This window comes from Doryrhamphus excisus, chromosome 15 (assembly GCF_030265055.1).
Source record: "Doryrhamphus excisus isolate RoL2022-K1 chromosome 15, RoL_Dexc_1.0, whole genome shotgun sequence".
In the NCBI taxonomy this organism is placed as follows: Eukaryota; Metazoa; Chordata; class Actinopteri; order Syngnathiformes; family Syngnathidae; genus Doryrhamphus; species Doryrhamphus excisus.
This window is the reverse complement of record NC_080480.1, coordinates 6569449-6590000: the sequence shown is the minus strand read 5'-3', so window position 1 is coordinate 6590000 and position 20552 is coordinate 6569449. Positions and strand designations below refer to the sequence as shown.

The window sequence follows — 20552 nt, the reverse complement described above, 5'->3', positions numbered from 1 at the left end:
TAATTGGCAAGAAAAGCAAGAAACACCTTCCAACATCAACGCCGTGATGATGTCACAAGTTCATGAGCATTTAAAAAAAAAAAAAGGTCCCTCATACTTCTCTTCTTAATACTCTACAGGAGGCCAGAAGATGACCTTCAGAATCTGTGCGGTAAAATGAAATATAAATATTGCTGGTAACAGACATCTTAAAAGAAACATTTATCCCACAAATAGAAGCTACAAATAGACTCCACCATTTCTGAACATCATCTACAGAGGTAGGCAGCAAGGCGGGAGGACATTGGACTTCCTTAAAGTGTCGTCATCTGTTCTGTGGTGGCACCTCACCTCATGTGCTCAAAAAAAAAAGACCACGCCGAGGCTCATGTATGCTAACAAATACCCCAGCCTCTCCACCCTGGCTGTAGCAGCACTCTATACTACATTCACACTTCCCTTTAGTGTTTAGCTCCATCCAATGCAGCCGTTTACCACAGCTCCAGGTTCTCGGTGTTGGAAAAGCCTGGTTCTTCACGGAGCTTCCAGTAGGTTCCCTTGTAAAGCCACACCTCCTGGCCAGCATCATCGACTTCTTTGCTGGAAACACAAAGAAAAGTGCTGCTGGTTAGCAAAGCTAACATTTCATAACAACTCTGAGACTCATCACACACTGACTAAAATAAAAGGTGATGACTAAATAAGAGGTCATGACTAAATACCCACTGAATAAAAGGTCATGACCAAATACCCACTAGGTCATGACTAAATAAAAGGTTGTGACTAAATTAGCGGTTGTGACTAAAGACCTAGTGAATAAAAGGTCATGACTAAACACCCAGTGAATAAAGGGTCATGACTAGACAAGAGGTTGTGACTAAATACCCACTAAATAAAAGGGTAATGACTAAACAAGATTCATGAATAAATACCCACTAAATAAAAGGGTCATGACTAAAGACCCAGTGAAAAAAAGTCATGACTAAATAAAGGGTTGTGACTAAATTAGAGGTCATGACGAAAGACCCAGTGAATAAAAGGTCATGACTAAATAAGATCATGACTATATAGTACCCACTAAATACGTAGAGTGTCATGACTAAACAAGAGGTCATGACTAAATACCCACTAAATAAAGGGTCGTGACTAGACAAGAGGTTGTGACTAAATACCCACTAAATAAAGGGTAATGACTAAACAAGATTCATGAATAAATACCCACTAAATAAAGGGTCATGACTAAAGACCCAGTGAATAAAAAGTCATGACTAAATTAGAGGTCATGACGAAAGACCCAGTGAATAAAAGGTAATGACTAAATACCCACTACATAGATTGTCATGACTAAATACGGCCATGACTAAATAGACCAATAAATAAAAGGTCATGACTAAATACCCACTAAATAAAGGGTCATGACTAAATAAAGGCTTGTGACTAAATTAGAGGTCATGACGAAAGACCCAGTGAATAAAAGGTCATGACTAAATACGGCCATGACTAAATACCCACTAAATAAAAGGTCATGACTAAACAAGAGTCATGAATAAATACCCACTAAATAAAGGGTCACGGCTAAAGACCCAGTGAATAAAAGGTCATGACTAAATAAAGGGTTGTGACTAAAGACCCAGTGAATAAAAGGACATGACTAAATAAGGTCAAGACTATATACCCACTAAATAGAGTGTCATGACTAAATAAGAGGTCATGATTAAAGACCCAGTGAATAGAAGGTCATGACTAAATACCCACTAAATAAAAGGGTCATGACTAAAGACCCAGTGAATAAAAGGTTGTGACTATCATGAACATCAGAGGTCTTTTTTAAAGCAGAAGATGTAAGAAACTGAAGGTACCTGAAGAACCTGGGGACGTGCTCCTGTCCTTGCTTGGCCATCTCCTTCCTCCTCTCCCTCTGCTTCTCCTCCACCTCATCCTTCTTTTTGTCCGCCTCTGCTACCTTTCCCTCCTCCAGGAGCCTGAAGGAAAGGTTGGTGATAAAACCCAAATCAGCTCAAAGCCTGATGGACGTGGTCATCACCGCGTTTACGGTAACATCTTCTCGATTCTGCTCTTTTATTGACTTTGTGGATTCTTTGCAGTAATATTTTGGTTCTATCATGAAACGTGTCAGCTATGCTAACAAGTTCTATTTAGAAAAAGAAGCCTTGGTGTTTTACCTCTGGTCGGGTCTGAATCGGGTGTCTGTAGGCGGAAGAAGAGCTTTGAGTTCTGGCGTGAGTTCGTTGCTCTCCCTGGCGTAGCGTGAGAAGCCATAGTACTGGAAGTGATCATCAGGTTGCACATCTGCTCAAGGAAACGAGACGTCAGAGCAAAAAGGAACATACGAGGAACACCAGGAACCATGAAACTGGTGCTTACTGGGCTTCCAGATACACTTGGCGGTTGGCAGTGTGTCACACACGATGCCTTCATGCCAGAGCCCTCCAAAACGGTGGACAACTTCTCCAGCCCGGTTCAGAACCACACCCTGGACTTCGTTTTTATTGTTGTCCGAGCTCCAGTATCTGGACTGCATGGACAAGAAATCATCTCAAACCCGACTGGTAATGACTAACTTCCTTTTTCCAAGCGATCTTACCTTGACAAACGTTATCTTGCAGGTGCAGACGTCGCTATTTTTATTTCTGATGACCACCTCGCCGTAGTGCTCCAACCAGCGCTGCTGACTCAGCACGTTGTGAATGCAAGTAACGGCTTTGTTCCACTGGTAGTGATCGCCGTACCTGCAAACATCAGCGGTTAGCATCCACCCCGCTGATGGTAGCGCACGCAATGTTAGCATCGTCTCACTTGGGTAACGTAACGTTGACGGGTCCGCTCGAGATGATCTCTACTGACTTGCCCCAAAACTTGTTCTTCCATCTTTGATCTGGAGGAAACACAACTCACTCGATATATACAGTACACGTAACAAGATACTGTGTATATACTTTAGAACATGGGTCTCAAACACGCATCCCGCGGGCCAAATGTGTCCCGCAGGACAATAGTTTGAGGCCCCCGCCTTGATATGAAAGTTTAATGTTAGTGCGGCCCGCGCACGTTTGATATGGATGCTGTATGGTATCATGTACCCAGAAAAAATTATTACGTTTGATTCATGTTCATGTTAAAGGTTAAATAACTGTTAATAGTTATCCTCCCTATCCGTGTGGAAGTGGTAGGTTTTTGGCTATTTAAGTTTAAAGGAAATAACTTGAAGGCTACCGTTTAGGTGGCTAGCTTACCGTCTAGTTTGCGAGTTAGCATGTGTCTCAAGACCCTGCAGTTGCGCAATATGTTGTAAATAAAAAAGTATAAATGTGACTATAGTCGTGTTTTGTCATGTCTACAGGGCTCTAATAATGCTTTGTTCATTTTAATCTGAAAAAAATTATTTGTCTACCCACCAACTATATGTGGTTTCTTAAGTTTTTATTTGCCATTTTATTATTATTATTATTATATTTATTTATTACTGATTTTCTTTATTCTTGATTTATTTATTTTTCATCTTATTTTGTGCAGAAAAATAAAAATTAAGATATTTGAGAACAGTGGAATGTTTTATCAGAGCTTTTATTGTAGAAAATCGGAACCAAAGCACTGAAAAAGTTTGTATATTTTTCTGTTTTTAATAAATGCGTTTGTTTTTTTTTGGAAAACCTGATGCGGCCCAGCCTTGCCCAGACCCTAGCTCCAGTGGCCCCCAGGTAAATTGAGTTTGAGACCCCTGCTTTAGAGGAAGGTATATACAGTATCTAGTAAACGGGATATTGTAGTACCTTGCCAGAAAGTGAAGTTTGGAGACTCTGCGTGGCAGGCAGAGATGGGAGGATGATGGCTGACCTGAAGACACAAGAGAGTATCATGGATTATCACATACTACAACATATACTACACCCTAGAAACCACCCAAAATGATACTGTGCCAAAGTCCAGGGCAGTGATACTGATAAAATATAGAGTTCAACCACGTCTAGTATCAGCCCGCATAGGTGTCCACTTAAGCCAGTGAAACAACCAATCAGAGAACAGCACACTAACGTGTGCCACCAGTAAAGTCTCCAGTCTGCAACTATGTGCTTACAAATCCCGGGCTTAACTTTCTGAACTCCACTCATGTGACAGGAAATATCAATAATTCATATAAACATTCCTAATGCTGGGCTGCACAGTGGTGGAGTGTTTAGCACGCAGGCCTCACAGCTAGGAGACCCGAGTTCAATCCCACCCTCGGATGACTAGTTTGCATGTTCTCCCCGTGCATGCGTGGGTTTTCTCCGGGTACTCCGGTTTCCTCCCACATTCCAAAAACATGCTAGGTTAATTGGCGACTCCAAATTGTCCATAGGTATGAATGTGAGTGTGAATGGTTGTTTGTCTATATGTGCCCTGTGATTGGCTGGCGACCAGTCCAGGGTGTACCCCGCCTCTCACCCGAAGACAGCTGGGATAGGCTCCAGCACCCCACGCGACCCTTGTGAGGATAAGCAGTAGAAAATGAATGAATGAATGATTGCTAATGCTTCTCCAGTAGCAAAAAAAAAAAACAAAACTTGATTAATAGAACTTTAATTGTAAGACATATTGATAAGAGTTGATAAATTGATAAAATTATTGTGTTTACACATAAACTGAAAAATGGTCTTTTGATTAAATAGTATGTGATAATGAGATCATCACATGGTTTGTCTGGTATCAGGCCCTGTATCATGCCCCCCCCCAAGAACCAGTATCAGCCCAAGGTCTGAAGGTCTGATGCTGATAACCTATAAGTACAACATGTACGAACCAGATCGGAGTATCATCATCATCATCATCATCATCATCATCATCTTCAAAAAGTGGACTTGCATGTCAACGTTGCACCTTTAAAAATGTTTTGTCTTTATTTCAAAGCAATGATGGAGTCAGGAAGCTAACATCAGAGAAGGTTCTCCAAAATGGAACACCTTTTTAGAGTATCACTGTGACAACAATGATGCTATACGTCCAAAATAGTTTCTTTTCCGAAAAAAAAGACCTAAGTACTGCAGTAGTACCTTAGGAAGTGTCTTATGATACCTGCTCGCTGACGAAGCGGAAGCCTCTGTCTTCTCTGTGATTCTCGTAAGTTTCTCCAAGAACGGGATTGAAAGGTTTATAGCGATACCGCCATGATGCCCACGCGTATCCAGAAATGGAGAAAGCTGCAACGTATACCTGGAGAAGAAAACACGTACTCAAGCTCCTCAAGTTCTTCCTTTTCTCATCGTTTTAGGCCAGAATGAAACCTCGCCGTCACACTCACCATTCTCTCGTACGGATCGTCGGTACGACTGGCGATGTCCAGCAGCTCCGTGTACTCCAACTCTTCGGTGAGTCTCTGCAGCAAGGACAGCGGCTCGTTGAGGACAACTGGCATGGAGACCCGAGACAGGTCCTTGCCGATGTTGTTGTACAGGATGGTCATGATGCCGATGTGGCTGTTGTCCGTTCCCTGGCCGGGGAGGATGCTACGTCGACCTGGATCAATGAACAAGTGTCTGATATCAGTTACAGTTTACAGGTAAATTGAGTTTGAGACCCCTGGTATACATGGAAAGGAATATTCCAATCTCCTGTCTACATGCACCGCTATAATCAAACGGAATAGTCAATGGGGCATGCGCAGTAAAACGTAAACAACATCACGTGATTCATCCAAGATGGCGGGCGAGAGTGTGATTACCACGGTTGTCGGGACAGTTGCTACGCTTTTTGAACGTTCAGGTCTTTTAAAGTTTGTATCAAAAGCGAACTTTCCGCTGTAGTCCAGTGATGACTGCTCGCTGCCATTTTCAAAACCTGAGAGACGTCTGCGTGTTGCGCCACAGCTGAGCATGCGCTGAAAGAACGCACCTTGAAAACTTTCCGATTGAGTGGGTACAAGATACCTCAATCGGATTGGGGTAAGGAATATTCCACCCCTGTGAATCCGATTACATATTCATTCGGATTGGCACTTTTCTTTCGGAATGAGGTGTATACAAAGGTTACATTCCAAACCCGAATTGAATTGGAATATTTGGGTCCATGTAAACGTGGCTAATTTATGACTAAACTACATTTCCTGTGATGCTTTGAGCGCAACAGGAAGTAGTAACATGGCGACACTTTAACTAGCCGTATTACATATTACTCACTGTTTAACTATATGTGCCCTGTGATTGGCTAGCAACCAGTCCAGGGTGTACCCCGCCTCTCGCCCTTTGACTGCTGGTTAGGAAGTGCTAATATTTACAAGGAAGGGTAAGTACTGTAGGTAGGGCCGGTGGGTGTTACCTGTGTCTGACGGGGGTGTGGGTTTGTCAGGTGCATTTCTGAGACTGGCTCGGTATTTCAGGGTGGCACTGGCTGAGGAAGACAACAGCGAAGATCAAGTCAAACCGGTTCTTTCAAAAGCAATGTGATGTTTTGTACTGTGATTAGTTACCATATACACACGCATATACATACACTTGTTAGCTTAAATGTACGAAAAATGGGGGGGCAGATGAAATGCAGGAAGTGACTAAATAGAAGACACTCACCATGTCCCTCTTCAGGCTCTGAGGTACTGGTCATGGTGATGTCACTCAGACCCGACTCATCGGAACCTTCTGCCTCGGAGGAGGTTTCACACACGATCACTTCGCTGGCATCAAAATACTCCGTGGCCATGGAGTCGGCCACGGAGGGCATGCGCCTACTATGAGCCAAAGATGGCGTCTTCTGCCGAGGAAAGAGGAAAAAAAAAAGCTACGTTGGTGATGAGATGTAGGCTTCCAGAAGAAAAAGGTGGAAGTGGCTGGCTAGGCGTGATGGACGTCTGACGATGTCATCAAACACGTTTTGACACATGTAACTACTTTCGGTCGTGAGTGCAAGCGACTGAAGATGGAAGGCTGAACCGAGATGCTCTATGAAAACGTTGAGGTCATCACTTCCTGCTCAGGAAGTAGAAACGTGGTGGAGTGTACACACCTGCTCCGCTTGGACGGTGCAGAAGGATTCCTCTGTAGATTCCGAGGACAGGGAAAGGGAATGGACTCTGGTCAGATGAGACTGCATGTCAAGGTACACAAAACACACAAACATGAAAGTCACACAGGAAAATACTCCTATTGCAAGAAGTACAAGTACTTTGATGTTAGGGATTTCCTGTTGTACACTGAAGGTACGTCTCAAAGGAAAGGAATGCAGTCAAGTGTGCTGCAGTAAGAAACAACAAACCGTGTGGACCACATCTTCTGCTGAACTTTTCACTTCTTCTCTGCATTTGGCAAAGTATGGCGACCAAGTGGATGTGTGTGTGTGTGTGAGATGAATCACAGCTGGGCGATGGCATCAGGACAGGCCCGCCATGATTTTCCAAACAGCCCAAACCTGCTGGACAGTTTCAGCCTGAGCCTTCCCAGCTCAGAAGAAGCCGTGGAAGGGACGGGCACCTTTTGTTTGCAGGAAGAACCCGTTTAAGTCACGTTGTGGACGCAAGCAGAAAGGAAAGCAACCACTGCTGGGCTAATTTACTTCTGTTTGTGCACCTTGTGCTGATGATCCATTTAAGTGCACTGCGTATTTCCGAGTGTTTGAGCAATGTGTGCTTTTTTCCCCCCACCATTCATTCATTCATTCATTCATTTTCTACCGCTTATCCTCACAAGGGTCGCGGGCGAGCTGGAGCCTATCCCATCTGTCTTCAGGCAAGAGGCGGGGTACATCCTGGACTGGTCGCCAGCCAATCACAGGGCACATATAGGCTAGGTCTTCGAAACCACATATTTACTACTACATACTTCCATGCCCATACTATCCACACTCCATACCCAATCCATCAGACAGTATGCAAAGTGTTTACACTACAGCGTACTACATGATAACCCACAATGCATTGTGATCCTACCCCAGCCAAAATCGACAGGCTGAAGCTGATTTCACTTTAACTCTAAACTCTTTAAATACATCACTTTACTGAGTTTTTTTTTTTAAATTAGAGTGTGCCATTTATTTGTCTAAATACCAACCGTTAACAATTTCGTTCGGTCGAATTCGGCAAAATTTAAGCTAGCCAAAGTGAGCAACGCACGTCAGGTTATTTTCACTAAATAAAACACCCCCTTACTTTTCTCATACAAAAATCCATAGTGATAAATCTATGCTTTTACTTTGAAAACAAGAAGCGATCCAACTGGCAATACATCCTGCTTGACACTGCCGTTTGGTCCGTCCTGCTGCTTTTTTTTTTTCGTGCCGTTGCATCCTGGGTAATTTGAGTGTGAATAATAAGCTGACGATACATATTCAACATTTCTGGCGAATGCAGTATGCATCCGGGAACTTCTCATATACTCAAAAATGGCATACTGCCAGTGTAGACACACTGCATACTCAAAGAGTTAGTATGAATAGTAGTTAAGTATGCGGTTTTGAACACAGCCCATAGACAAACAACCATTCACACTCACATTCATACCTATGGACAATTTGGAGTCGCCAATTAACCTAGCATGTTTTTGGAATGTGGGAGGAAACCACCAGAGAACATGCACACGCCACACAGAGATGGCCGAGGGCGGAATTGAACTTGGGTCTCCTAGCTGTGAAGCCTGCGTGCTAGCCACTCAATCACCGTGCAGCAGAAGTTTGCTAAAGCAGGTAATAAGAAGGATGGTACTGAAGATAGAACTGCATCAGTGGTCTCTTGTGATCCTGAGTGGTTCACCTCTGACAGTGTGCTGCACAGTGTCGCAAGCTGCGAGGTGTCCTGCCGCAGATCCGGGCCAGTCCAAGCCTGTCTGAGTCTCTGTCGCTCCAAAGCCAAACCGTCATGGACGGACTTGAGAGATGTTAGAACTGCAACATGCACAGAACAACGCAGCTTCATCAAAACATGTGAGACGTTCAAACATCACAATGGAGGATAGAATCATCATAAACAGGAGTTCTATTTCATATTTGTCTGGCTTGGGTTGAAATATTCATATCACAGGGTAAACTTAGTACATGAAGTAGCACACATTATAGAAATACTGCATTGATGGTACTCACCTCTTTGGGAGAGCACGCAGATGTCCTGCTGGAGTTTCTTCGCCTCAGGTGAGGTGACCTGAGGGTTGGATAGCTGTGAGTAGACATAGTCTGGAATGGACTGAACAGAACTGAAGTTGGTCCTCAGGTGGCTGGACGTGAACTGTCAAAAGATTAGGAACAACAAGTGAAAGTTTTCTGTAGGCTGGAAAAAAAATACCACCATAATTCCATCATATCAATATAAATGATAATGATTAATAATTGCATAACATACAATTCCTCCCATGGCTTCCACACGGGACAAAGTCCTGGAGTGACCATACGCCCTCCCACTCTTCTTCTTGGGTTTCTCCAAGGAAAGATTCTGGAAAACAACAACAATCCAATCACCGTTGATCATTACTATTCAGTATTATTATGCCTGAAAGCAAAGCAGTCACCTGCATGCTGATGCGCATTTCCAGGTCGGTGTCGGTGACTGGCAAGCCGCCTTCCAGCCAGTGGAGTCGCTGGATGAGCTGAGCAAGTTCCGTCAGGTCGGTCTGACAGCGAGTCAAATCTGACCAAGAAAAACGTAAATTTATATATATATATATATATATATATATATATATATATATATATATATATATATATATATATATATATATATATATATATATATATATATATATATATATATATATATATATATATATATATATATATATATATGATACACAGTGCATGCTACTATATATATATATATATCATGTATTTCTGGCTATGTTATTGTATGTCACCATTGGAGGTTGCATCAATGTTGTCAGTCTGCTGCAGCCAAGCCGATACTTTGTTGGTCACACCCGAATGGGAGGGGCTTCCCATCTCGGTTTGGAAGTCTGATGCTGAGCTGGCGTACATTGGCAGCTAATGGATAACATGACATATTGCTACTGTAGTTTATCATATTAAAGTCAGTTTGTTTTGAAAGCAAGGAACCATAGATGAAGAGTTTTAAAAGGTGAAATGTAAATGTACATTTATTTTTTTATTTTTTTTTACTCACTGAGGCTCTTTTTTGGGTGGCTAAACTGGTCGTGGATGGCAGGCTGCTGTGGCCCAGAGACAGAGCGTGAAGGATTCCACGTTGGATGCTCATTGCCTCGTTTTTACGAAAGGAACGATGCGCACACAGCTTGGTCACCCAGATGTAGAACAGCTCATGGCTCTTTGCCTGGAAAACATCCACCATCATCATTACATTCATCTACTGTATCATATCCCATAGCAATCATATCTCATATGAATATGACACATGGATGATATGGAGGCCTGTTACAATACCATATAATAACTGTGCTACGATATCCATTATGGTGACAGTCCTAATGATACGTATATGATATCTATATGAATGTACATATATGCTTGTAGTTTACCATGAGGTGGTAAAGGTTGTCTCCAGCATCCAAGTCGATGCGTTTGGAACATCTATTGATGGACATGACAGCCATGCTGACGTCCATGGAGCCGTGGAGTTTTCCTCTTTGAATCTCCAAGATAAACGCAAACAATCCACAAGTAAATATTCTTATCCTTATGCTAGCATTAATCATTACAACATACATGACTTTATAGATAGATAATACATACCAGTACATGTATGCTGGGGAAATACTACATTCTTTACTAATTGATGATCAATGAATGCTTACATCTTGCTGCGTCTTTGAATACTTGAGGATTCCTTTCTCCAACACAAAGAATCTCTGCAGGGAATACACAAGCCTTTACTACAAAATACTACAAACGAAGAGAAATACTTGACTGGTACTACTTACCTTATGCCAGCCTTTCAACGGGTACTTCCTACTCTTCATCAGGAAACCCTCACACAAGCCGGGGATACTCGCATCCGCACAACCACCAGGAAGGCAGCTCTGGTCCTGATGCTGCAGGTCAGCCATCACTTCCCAATCACGAGACTGAAAAAATACTTTGTTCATAATCATACATCAACATGCAGTATACACTACATACAAAACATTATACAGCCTACATTATAATAATAACTAAATACATCCAAAATTCATCATCATAATAATAGTCCCTTGTGCAGGTCTACAGCTCTTTGGTCTTTCTCACAACGCTTCTACATGCTCTGCTAGACTGTTCAAGTCTTGTGCAGGTCTACAGCTCTTTGGTCTTTCTCACCAAGCTTCTTCCTATGCTCTCCTAGTCCATTCCAGTCATGTGCAGGTCTACAGCTCTTTGGTCTTTCTCACTAATAATCTCCATGCTCTGCTAGTCCCTTCCAGTCATGTGCAGGTCTACAGCTCTTTGGTCTTTCTCACTAATATTCTCCATGCTCTGCTAGTCCCTTCCAGTCATGTGCAGGTCTACAGCTCTTTGGTCTTTCTCACTAATATTCTCCATGCTCTGCTAGTCCCTTCCAGTCTTGTGCAGGTCTACAGCTCTTTGGTCTTTCTCAACGCTTCATGCTCTTCTAGTCCCTTCCAGTCTTGTGCAGGTCTGTGGCTCTTTGGTCTTTCTCACCAATCTTTTTCATGCTCTTCTAGTCCCTTCCAGTCTTGTGCGGGTCTACAGCTCTTTGGTCTTGCCCAAGGTGGGGGAGAGGTGTGAATGGAGGCATGTGTTTGAGTAACAGCTGTCTTTTACCCACATCATGAGATAAGGAGTGTTTTCTTAGTGTGTATACAGTGAAAATTGTCTTTCACTTATACAGCGCTTTTCCACCTCCAAGGAGCCCCAAGCGTTTTGACACTGTTAACACATTTACCTATTGATGACGCAACATCAGGAGCAACTGGGGGTTCAGTATCTTGCCCATGGATACTTGGACATGATCACAAGCGGACAGAGGATCAAACCCCCAACCTTGAGGTTGGGACAACCACTCTACCACCTGAGCCATGCCGCCCCAGTAAGTATTAGTAGTGTAGAGTATAGAGTGAATATACTGTAGTATATTGAGTGCATAGAGTGTAGAAAGATAGAGTGTATATGGGTTTGTGTATAAATATAGTATGGTGTATATATAGTAAAGTGTTTCAAGTGTATAAAGATAGTATAGCGTATATATTGTGTAGCATGTAGTGTTGAGTTTCCAGCATGAATATGAATGTGTGCGCCAACGATCAGCATGTGAATGTTTACCTGCTTTGAGTGTTTGGAGGAGCCGGTGCTGCTGCTCCTGGAGTGGGCAGGTTGGTAAGCACCGGCTGGGGATTTGTCAAGGCCTGATATCAAAAAGTGGCTGCTACTAAGCGGGGGCGGGCACACCTGGGGGTCCATGCTGCAATGGCTAGCCTGCTTGGACTCGGATGACTGCCTGCGTGTGTCCCGGCACAGTCAATGACACTGTGTGGGGGTCAAACAAGCAACAGACCAGTGTTACAACAGCCCAAGAAAAACAAAGATTGATATCGTATCAACATAACGTGACATGCATCAAACCGATATGTCTTTCATGGAGATGGAAGTGTAGTTAGTGCACATCTGGAACTAAATAGAATGTGTTGATGTGTCCTAAAGGAACATCATCACATTACTACTTCCACATCACTACTACCAGGAGAAGCAGAGTACATAGGGGGAGGGGGCACCTGCTGTGGCCCAGGAAGGTGCAATGTATTCGGGTACACGCTCCGAGCAGCTGCTATGACGTTACGGAGGTCTCAAACAACAACAACAACAAAGGTGACTATAGGGATGTTATATCACATCTACAGGCCTCTAATCATATTCTATTGTCCAACTATGAAAATACTGCATTTAAGATTGAGTCCTATATCGAAATATATCACAATCCAGGTTTAACCCCTAAATTTCTCACATATTTAACACATTTGATTTATATACATATATATATATATATATATATATATACACACACTATATGTATATCACATACTTATTTAACACATTCACACTAGGAAAGTGACAACTACAGTTATACTTATGCATGACCTACTTATTTAATATACACTATTTACTGTGTGAAATATGTCTTACGGGTATTAAAGAGACGCACACCCGGCGTGCCACTAGTCCCAGTGTGCTCTGCTGCAAATAATCCAAAGAAAAAGCGCTTGTTTTGTTTCCAGGATGAAAGTAAGGATGGGCAGAAAAGAAAAATGGACGTCCATCAACTTCAGCATCAAACTAGAATGAGTTAGTTTGGTGAAGCATGAGGAGGCCACACCTGAGAGAAAGAGAGAGAGAGAGCGAGAGAGCTTGTCAGACAGGTGTGGGGTACAAAGCGGCAGGTATCTGGGCGGGGCTGAAAGGTGACTTGACCGACCCAACAGGCCTGCCAGCTCCATCGCCATGACAATAAAATCACTTTGCTAGCAACTAGGCATCATTAGCTAAAGCCAACAACCACAGAATAGTCTTTTTCTCATCCAAAGCACCACAGCGGCAAAACTACAAACTACCAAGTACATTAGTACATAGTACTATTTAGCATAAGGCACTCATGATGTAGAAATGCCTAAATACTGCTCGTATTGACAGCAGGACATACGTATAAAGTACTTGGACTACTGCAAAAAAGATAAACATGTGCTTTGTTATCAGCAGCAATATTGGGAATATGCTGATTAGTAAAGATCAATATTGTTATTTCTTATCATAATCATGTGGTTCTGCTTTCTACTGCTTTGGAAAGTGGCGTGTTTATGGGATGAGGTAATGATTAGCATTATTTCACTGGCAAACTAATTACCCCCCAACCCCATATGGCGGTACAATGACATCATTGCATTGTTTTTAAAGATGTCCCATGACATGCGTGACAAGAATGTGGACTGGCTGGTCCGCTCCAGACAAAACTTATAACTTGGCCTCAAGGTGAAAGCCCACATTTAATCACATCATCTCATTGATCTTGTGTAGATATCACATATACAAAAACACACAACAAACCGCATCGACCGCATCGAGTCTACGTCCACATTTGACTCCCAAACGGTACTGACTTCAACTTTGCAATCAAATATTTTGTACAAATTATAAACTTTCTTCTCTGTTGACTGATATTATTTAGTAACATTCATACTTTCTCCTCAGTACACTTTTTATTTGCCTTTTACCAAGTATTGTAGGCTCCATGCATGCCACAGAGTGTGTAATAATAAATCATCATCATCATAAAGAAGCATTGTAGATATGCTAAGAAGTACTTTGTACATGCACGCGTGTACTTTGTACACGGATGCCATGAAGGTGTGTACATGTGATGTGAACAGACTGGTTCTCTTTGCGCCATGCAAAAACTATTTCAAGCATCCGTTCACTGATAGAACATATCCACTTTCAGAGGAGACTGAAGGAAGTAACAGGAGAGGAAATACTGTCATACTTGTACTACTAGGTCATGCGAGTCAGCATAAATAGAACAGAATACTAGATCTCACCATCATCAATATGAGCTGTTGAACATGGCAGTGAAATACAATGTAAGAACGTGGGAGAGTTTTATGTACACGCAGAATCATCAAGGAGCTGTAAATCAATCAAGCAAAACACTTGACTTAGTTTCCCGCTGGACGCCACAATGCAAGGCTGGAAAATTAACTCATGAGTTATTCATCAACGACAGAAGGAGAAAAGACGTGGGATGACGTCATTGTTTTACAGCGAATGCAAAGACTTGATGGCAAAGCAAGAAGAAATGAAGGCGTTTTGCATAGAAAGTAATAAAAAAGGATTTACCTGGCAAGATGACGTTACTTCATCCACACCGAGCACGTGGCGGAAGTCAGCACCTTGACCACACGCAGGTGCATCATGGGAACTTTCTTACCTTCTTAGTCTTCCTTCCACCTGGCCCTGCTGACATGCGTGCTATATGATTAGTGGAAATAATGTTTATCCGAGGCCACACATCTAGTAGACCCGAGTTCGATTCCACCCTCGGGCATATCCGTGTGGAGTTTGCATGTTCTCCCCGTGGGTACTCCGGTTTCCTCACACAGACAACTGGGATAAGCTCCAGCACGCCTGCAGTAGAATGAATGAACGTTTATCCTGGCACGGTGGACAAATGGTTAGCATGTTGGCCACGCAGTCAAGAGATGGGGAAGATCTGGGTTAGAATCTCTGGTGGAGTTAGCATGTTCTCCTCATACGTGCGTGGCTTTTCTGCGGGTACACCCCCTTTCAAAGGGACACGGGGGCTGAAAGAGCATGTTATGTTTTACTACTACTACTAGTAGTAGTACTGTTAGTAGTAGTAGTGTTCCAAAACGTCTAACAGCATTTTCATAACACTAACGTTACCTTTATCTGCCCATCTTTCAAAATAAAAGCGGATTGAAGCTTGTCTGCAAAAAGCAGCCATCATATTCTGTACAATCTTGATCCAAATCCTAAATATGAATATCAATCCATTCATCTTCTATGCTGCATATCCTCCCAAAGGGGTTGTGGAGTATGCTGGAGCCTATCCCAGCTAACTTTGGGGGGAGAGGCAGGGTATGCCCTGGACTGGAAATATGAATATCAAGACCATGGCATCCTAGTCAATCTTTGTGATCCAACCCCTAAATATGAAAATCTATATTCAATCTTGTTCATTAGCATCCTTTTTCATTCCACGCATGCAAACAGTCGAGTCCACAATGTCCCAGTAGACACGTCCAAACACTTTTATTGATCAGGGAAGTCAAACGACACTTGCATTCTTAGTCTTGTTGTTTTTGTAGAATGTCGAGTAAGGAGAAGTATTTGATTCCCTGTTGCTAGAAGTAGAAGCACCAGCAGCAGTACTTTATGCTAGATTGATGCCATCCAACAAACCAGCAGCATGGGAAAGACCAAAGAGCTGTAGAGCTGCACAAGGCTGGAGTGGACTACAACAACGTCAAGAGGTGGTTTGGTAGAAGAGATGCTCAATCTAGCATAAAAATCATCTTTACAAGGAAATCAGTAGGGGATCAAATACTTCTCTATATGCAAATAGAAAATGGGGGTTGAATATTTGGAGTACAGTGTGTGTCTTGTAGGAATGAATTAATGAATGAATGAGTGAGTGAATGTAGGCGCCAAGCAAGCAATCAAACAGAGGGAATGTTTCTGTGGAAATGTCCAGCGGGTGTCTTCCAGGTCACACCCACAGCTCCAGCAGTGCTCCTCAAGTCTTCCTGCCACTTGTGGACTTCATGGAGATCATCCATCAATCATCCCCACTCAGCAGTGCGTGCGTGCGTCCTCTGGTCAAGGCTGGGTGCTACCCTGGCTGTCCGGGTCCGTCTCGGACGAGCTGGTGTCGGAGTCGGACTCGTGCTCGTTGGTGTCGCTCATCACGCGTTTGTCTCGTATTCGCCTGTGAATGGCGCCCAGTCGAGCCAGCAGGCGCTGGTAATCGAAACGGCCTCTCTTCTCTCCAAACGGGTCCTGCAAACAGGTCCTTGAATACTTAATTAAATCCTGTACATTAAAAGTCGTTCATTGGTTCTTCTTTTAGTGCATGTCAAATATATAGAAACATAATGATGCCTGAAAATATGTCAAATAGATGTCATCACCTTCATGTTCTGTCCTTGTAGGTGCAGCCTGTCCTTGCAAACTCCCTCATAAAAGTCATAGTATTCCAAGAAGGACTTTTCCATCACGCTCCTAAAACACACAATACACCAACCAATGATACAAGTGTACATGATGATGTGGGTGCTGGAGTGACAGGTAAGCTAAAAGCTGCCATGATGGCTGCCGGGAGAGTCAATAGTCATACCATAGAGCTTCGGGACAAGGAACTTTGCCCTCCAGCATGTCGCATACAGCCACCCTCATGGTTTCATGACGGATGCACTCGTTGTAGTTCTTACTGTCCCCTGGATGACGCTCCTGACACACACACGCACAAATGTTAAATTAGTACAAATTTAAATCCAATAATTCAGTTTTCAAATGGTTGACTATTTATCAGCATTTGCCACTGTGTGTGAAATATGTCCATTTTGATGTATTTTATGAAGATACATGAGGATGTACTGTATATTTATATGTATTAACAAACTGGATGCACTGACTAAGGATCGACCGATACATCGGGTCGATATTTGCGTTCTTTACTTGAATCGGTACGTTTTCAACTGTTAATTAGTCTTAAACTTAGTTAAACTTAGTTGAAATATTGCCACCTGCTTTGAAATAGGAAACATGAACGCCAAGTGAGGTTAAATACGTGTCGTGTTGTGTGTGCGCGCTCTCTCCGAGCGCGCGCACACACACACACACACACACACAGAAGGAATTGGAGCAGCCATGTCTGCTATCAGAGGTCTTTAGCGTGCACAACACAAACTTTATTGACGAGAGAAATGTTTTATATATCCACAATATAAACACAAAAATATATAAAAACACAATATATACTAAATTGCGTCAGTGTGATGGGTTTGTGTGCGTCTCACTGCAGAGGAGCAGTCATCACATCGATGCTCGATAAAACTTAAAACTACGACAGAAATGTTTTGCACATGGTTGAATATTTATTCCTTTTAAAAGTTGATAATGCCGTTTAAATGTGTGTTTAAAAAAGCTGCATCCTACTGTGTTCAGTGTTTACATTTTAATAAATATTTGTTTAAACTTGAGACATGTAATATTTGTTATCATTGTCATTTTTTCATGTAAATTGAGGGCGCAAAATCAGTATCGGCCACAAATATCGGCAAAATCGGCTAAGGGTGATGGGAAAACATCGGTATCGGCCTGAAAAAAACATTATCGATCGATCCCTAGTACTGACAGTTGAAATCACGCTATTAATGCTAGTCTCTTTCATAGTACTATGTACCATAGTACCATGAAGACTCGTGTGGTACTTTTGTGTTAGTACTTTCTCAGTAATCTGGTGTCTGTAACACCACAGTAGATTTTTTCCTCATGTGTTTGGGACACTTTGATGGAAAAGAAATGGCCGACTGAGTGGGAGGTGTACCTGCTCAAAGCCAGGTTCATTGTGATAAGGTTTCTCCGTCATCAGAGACTGGATGGAAATGAGGACAGAGGAAATACTCTGTGCTGGACTCCAGGCTGGACCTGTCCACGTTCTACACAACACAGTCACATTCATGTATTTATAAATCATGTCATGATGTCATGCGTCTTCCACATGGAGACCTACCCCAGGATGCTGAGGCAGACTTTGCCATTGCGGTAGAAGTTGGGATTGAATCGGACCGTGTTCTGGCCGGTGGTGATGAGCTTGACCCGGGGTGGGTGGATGGGATAATCGGGGGGACATCGAAACAAGAAGAGGAAGAAACCGCCCTCGTATGGCGTGTCAAATGGCCCTGTGATCAAGGCGTGGATCTAACGCGGAAAAGAGGAGAAGGATGTGGAGGTGAGGGGGCGAAACCACAAATATAATATATAAAAATAAAAAATATATATAATAATGTGCCAGTACAGTGTGTGTTGATTAAGAGTAGTAACAAGTGACTCCATGGGTCTTTTACCTTGGTCATGTCTTGTGGATCAGGGACAACAAACATTCCTGGTGGGGGTTCCTTGTAGATGGACATGATATCCCTGCAAGACAAGGAAGTTGCTTTCTTTATTGGGAGGCTCACCAGTGGTTACACCCAGGTGGGTTTACCCGGGTTCTTACAGTGCTCGGCACAGTGTTGAGCAGCTTGGAAACAGGAAGTGGAAATAAGATGAGCATATCTGATGCTTTTTCCCCACAGGGTTAGTACATGTATACAAATACAGTTAGAGTAACATTTACAGCATTAATGCAAAGCTACTTGCTTTCACTTTTAATTTCACTTGTGGCAGAAGGTTAACAGAGACCTGCGAGTCTCAGTTCAGGAAAAAAACTCAAAAGTTTTGAACGACTCGATCAATACTTGAAATATCTAGTGACTATACTCCATGGACAGTACATGACACAAGTAAATGACAGAACCTCTCACCTCTTTATTCTTAAAATAGCGGGCTGTGAAGTCTTTTCGTTGTCCCAGTCCGTACTCCGGGTCGGGTCCCAGGAAGCGGCGTAGACCTGTGTCAAGGGACCGGGTCCGGCCACTCCGCCCACCCCTTGACCCACACCCTGCGGGGATGCAGGGCTATGGACGTTGGGTGACACCGACACCATCGGTGGAGACAAGCCGAAGGCGTTCCAGAAGTCAGTGGCAGTCGCTGTCAGACCGTCCGTAAGGGACCCTTCAGGTCCCACCTGGTCGCCCTCGCTGGGAGACGCCATGTTGGAGCTCAAGTGTCCACCCGTCAGAGAGTTGGCCAGCAAAAGGGGAGAGTGTCCGTCGCCTGGCCCGGTGCCGCCAGAACCCAGAGTGTCACCGGTGGACTCATCTCCGATGCTGTCCGCCATGGCTGGCAAGCTATCTAGTGGAGCTAAACGCTGGTGTTCAACACTGGAAACCGATTGTTGGTAGCATTGACAGTCGAGCGTCCAGGTGAAACTTGTGTGCCGAACTTGTGCTTCTTCGGTGGTATCAGAAAAATGACGTCCTGGGCCCAGAAGAGGCCACAAAACCAGGACTTTCTTTCCCCGACATGGTAGCTAGTTCACGTTAGCTTCACTGCTTCCCGCAGGCCCAAAAAGTAGAAAAATGTCAGCAAATTGATCTCGGTACAGTCTGTGACAAAACGTTTCGACTGCTTACATTAACGAACAAAACATTTCTACTCTAAATATGTCGTTTCTTACCATCGGAGCCCCAGGCGGAACCGCAACAAGGTTCAACTTCGACATCAAACGTCGTTTCAAGTTAAGATGCACTCATATGGTGGTTTTCCACTTCCGGTACAGCTTCAAAGTAAATGAGTGTCAAGAGTCAACGTATGAGGCAAGCGAAACACGTATTTGGTCACGTGGAGAACGTTCGTCGTCGTCATAAAGTCAGAAATGCGAGATAAATTACATTACATAAAATAAGCATCGTATACGAAATTCATTTGTCTGAACCTCAGGGTGACAGTTTTCCCCAATACATTCACTCACAAACTGCTACATTAAATGGCCGCAACATTATCGCATATACTGTAATATACCGTATTTGTTTTCCCACAAATGGATTCAACTGTATTTTAAAGTCACCATCGTGTGTGTAACGACTGACATTTTGATCCATCTCCAAGAGAATGTTGAGTATGTCTGTTTTTTTTCGGAGAGTTAGTGCTGCCGCCTGCCGGACATTTCTGTGGACACTACTGGCCTCTTTTCCAATACGCCATTGATCTCATTGAAATATACTTCATTCGTTACCGCTCTCAGTCGTTTTTAATGTGTGCACTTCACTTGACTGTACTATGGATACGTTTATAAAGAGCATCGTTTCTATTCGTTACTTTTCGTTTTGTTTCGAACCAATGGCGACAAGTACCGATTCCGGGTCAGTGATTGGTTGTCTGTTGTGATGAGTCAAGGTAAACAGGAAGTAACCGTATGGATTGCACAATTGCTACATGGACATCAGCAAACGACTTTAAAAATGTTAATTTCTTGACCAGCTAGCTTAGTCAGCTAGTTTGCTGTGGTCCAACTTTATTTCGTT

The 20552-nt window shown here is 43.1% G+C and overlaps 2 protein-coding genes across 3 annotated transcripts in view; both read right to left on the bottom strand.

The window, feature by feature from the left end:
• LOC131103062 (oxysterol-binding protein-related protein 7-like) overlaps nt 1–14901 on the bottom strand; it is a 15037-nt gene extending 136 nt beyond the window's left edge. Inside the window, exons 1-23 of one of the 2 annotated variants that reach the window (XM_058048939.1) lie at nt 14740–14901; nt 12178–12381; nt 10842–10985; nt 10716–10769; nt 10440–10553; nt 10067–10234; nt 9801–9927; nt 9459–9577; nt 9293–9382; nt 9037–9178; nt 8711–8841; nt 6973–7053; nt 6540–6720; nt 6292–6363; nt 5279–5493; nt 5053–5190; nt 3771–3834; nt 2797–2875; nt 2585–2729; nt 2365–2515; nt 2163–2289; nt 1839–1961; nt 1–579 (exon numbers count right to left, since the gene is read on the bottom strand). The exon at nt 1–579 is cut by the window's left edge and continues 136 nt beyond it. In XM_058048939.1, the coding sequence (XP_057904922.1) occupies nt 471–579; nt 1839–1961; nt 2163–2289; nt 2365–2515; nt 2585–2729; nt 2797–2875; nt 3771–3834; nt 5053–5190; nt 5279–5493; nt 6292–6363; nt 6540–6720; nt 6973–7053; nt 8711–8841; nt 9037–9178; nt 9293–9382; nt 9459–9577; nt 9801–9927; nt 10067–10234; nt 10440–10553; nt 10716–10769; nt 10842–10985; nt 12178–12315 (2712 nt within the window). In that variant the 5' untranslated portion in view covers nt 12316–12381; nt 14740–14901 and the 3' untranslated portion in view covers nt 1–470. The remainder of the gene's footprint in view (nt 580–1838; nt 1962–2162; nt 2290–2364; nt 2516–2584; nt 2730–2796; nt 2876–3770; nt 3835–5052; nt 5191–5278; nt 5494–6291; nt 6364–6539; nt 6721–6972; nt 7054–8710; nt 8842–9036; nt 9179–9292; nt 9383–9458; nt 9578–9800; nt 9928–10066; nt 10235–10439; nt 10554–10715; nt 10770–10841; nt 10986–12177; nt 12382–14739) is intronic. The other variant, XM_058048940.1, reaches the window with a different exon arrangement.
• A 758-nt stretch (nt 14902–15659) lies between these two features.
• Nucleotides 15660–20282, bottom strand: ube2z (ubiquitin-conjugating enzyme E2Z). The gene is made up of 7 exons (XM_058049893.1): nt 18951–20282; nt 18492–18564; nt 18158–18345; nt 17972–18083; nt 16760–16872; nt 16554–16644; nt 15660–16422 (listed from the first exon to the last, which is right to left on the bottom strand). Exons 1-7 carry the CDS (start codon nt 19364–19366, stop codon nt 16243–16245), a joined length of 1173 nt encoding a protein of 390 aa, XP_057905876.1. The 5' UTR covers nt 19367–20282; the 3' UTR covers nt 15660–16242.
• Between the last annotated feature and the right edge of the window lie 270 nt (nt 20283–20552).

Excerpts from the sequence above, each read along its gene's own strand:
- ube2z (XM_058049893.1), bottom strand. The coding sequence starts at position 19,366 with ATGGCGGACAGCATCGGAGATGAGTCCACCGGTGACACTCTGGGTTCT. Across the intron at positions 18,565-18,950 it reads GCTATTTTAAGAATAAAGAG|GGATATCATGTCCATCTACA; the intron begins GTGAGAGGTTCT and ends CTTGTCTTGCAG. Across the intron at positions 18,346-18,491 it reads ATCCACAAGACATGACCAAG|ATCCACGCCTTGATCACAGG; the intron begins GTAAAAGACCCA and ends TTTCCGCGTTAG.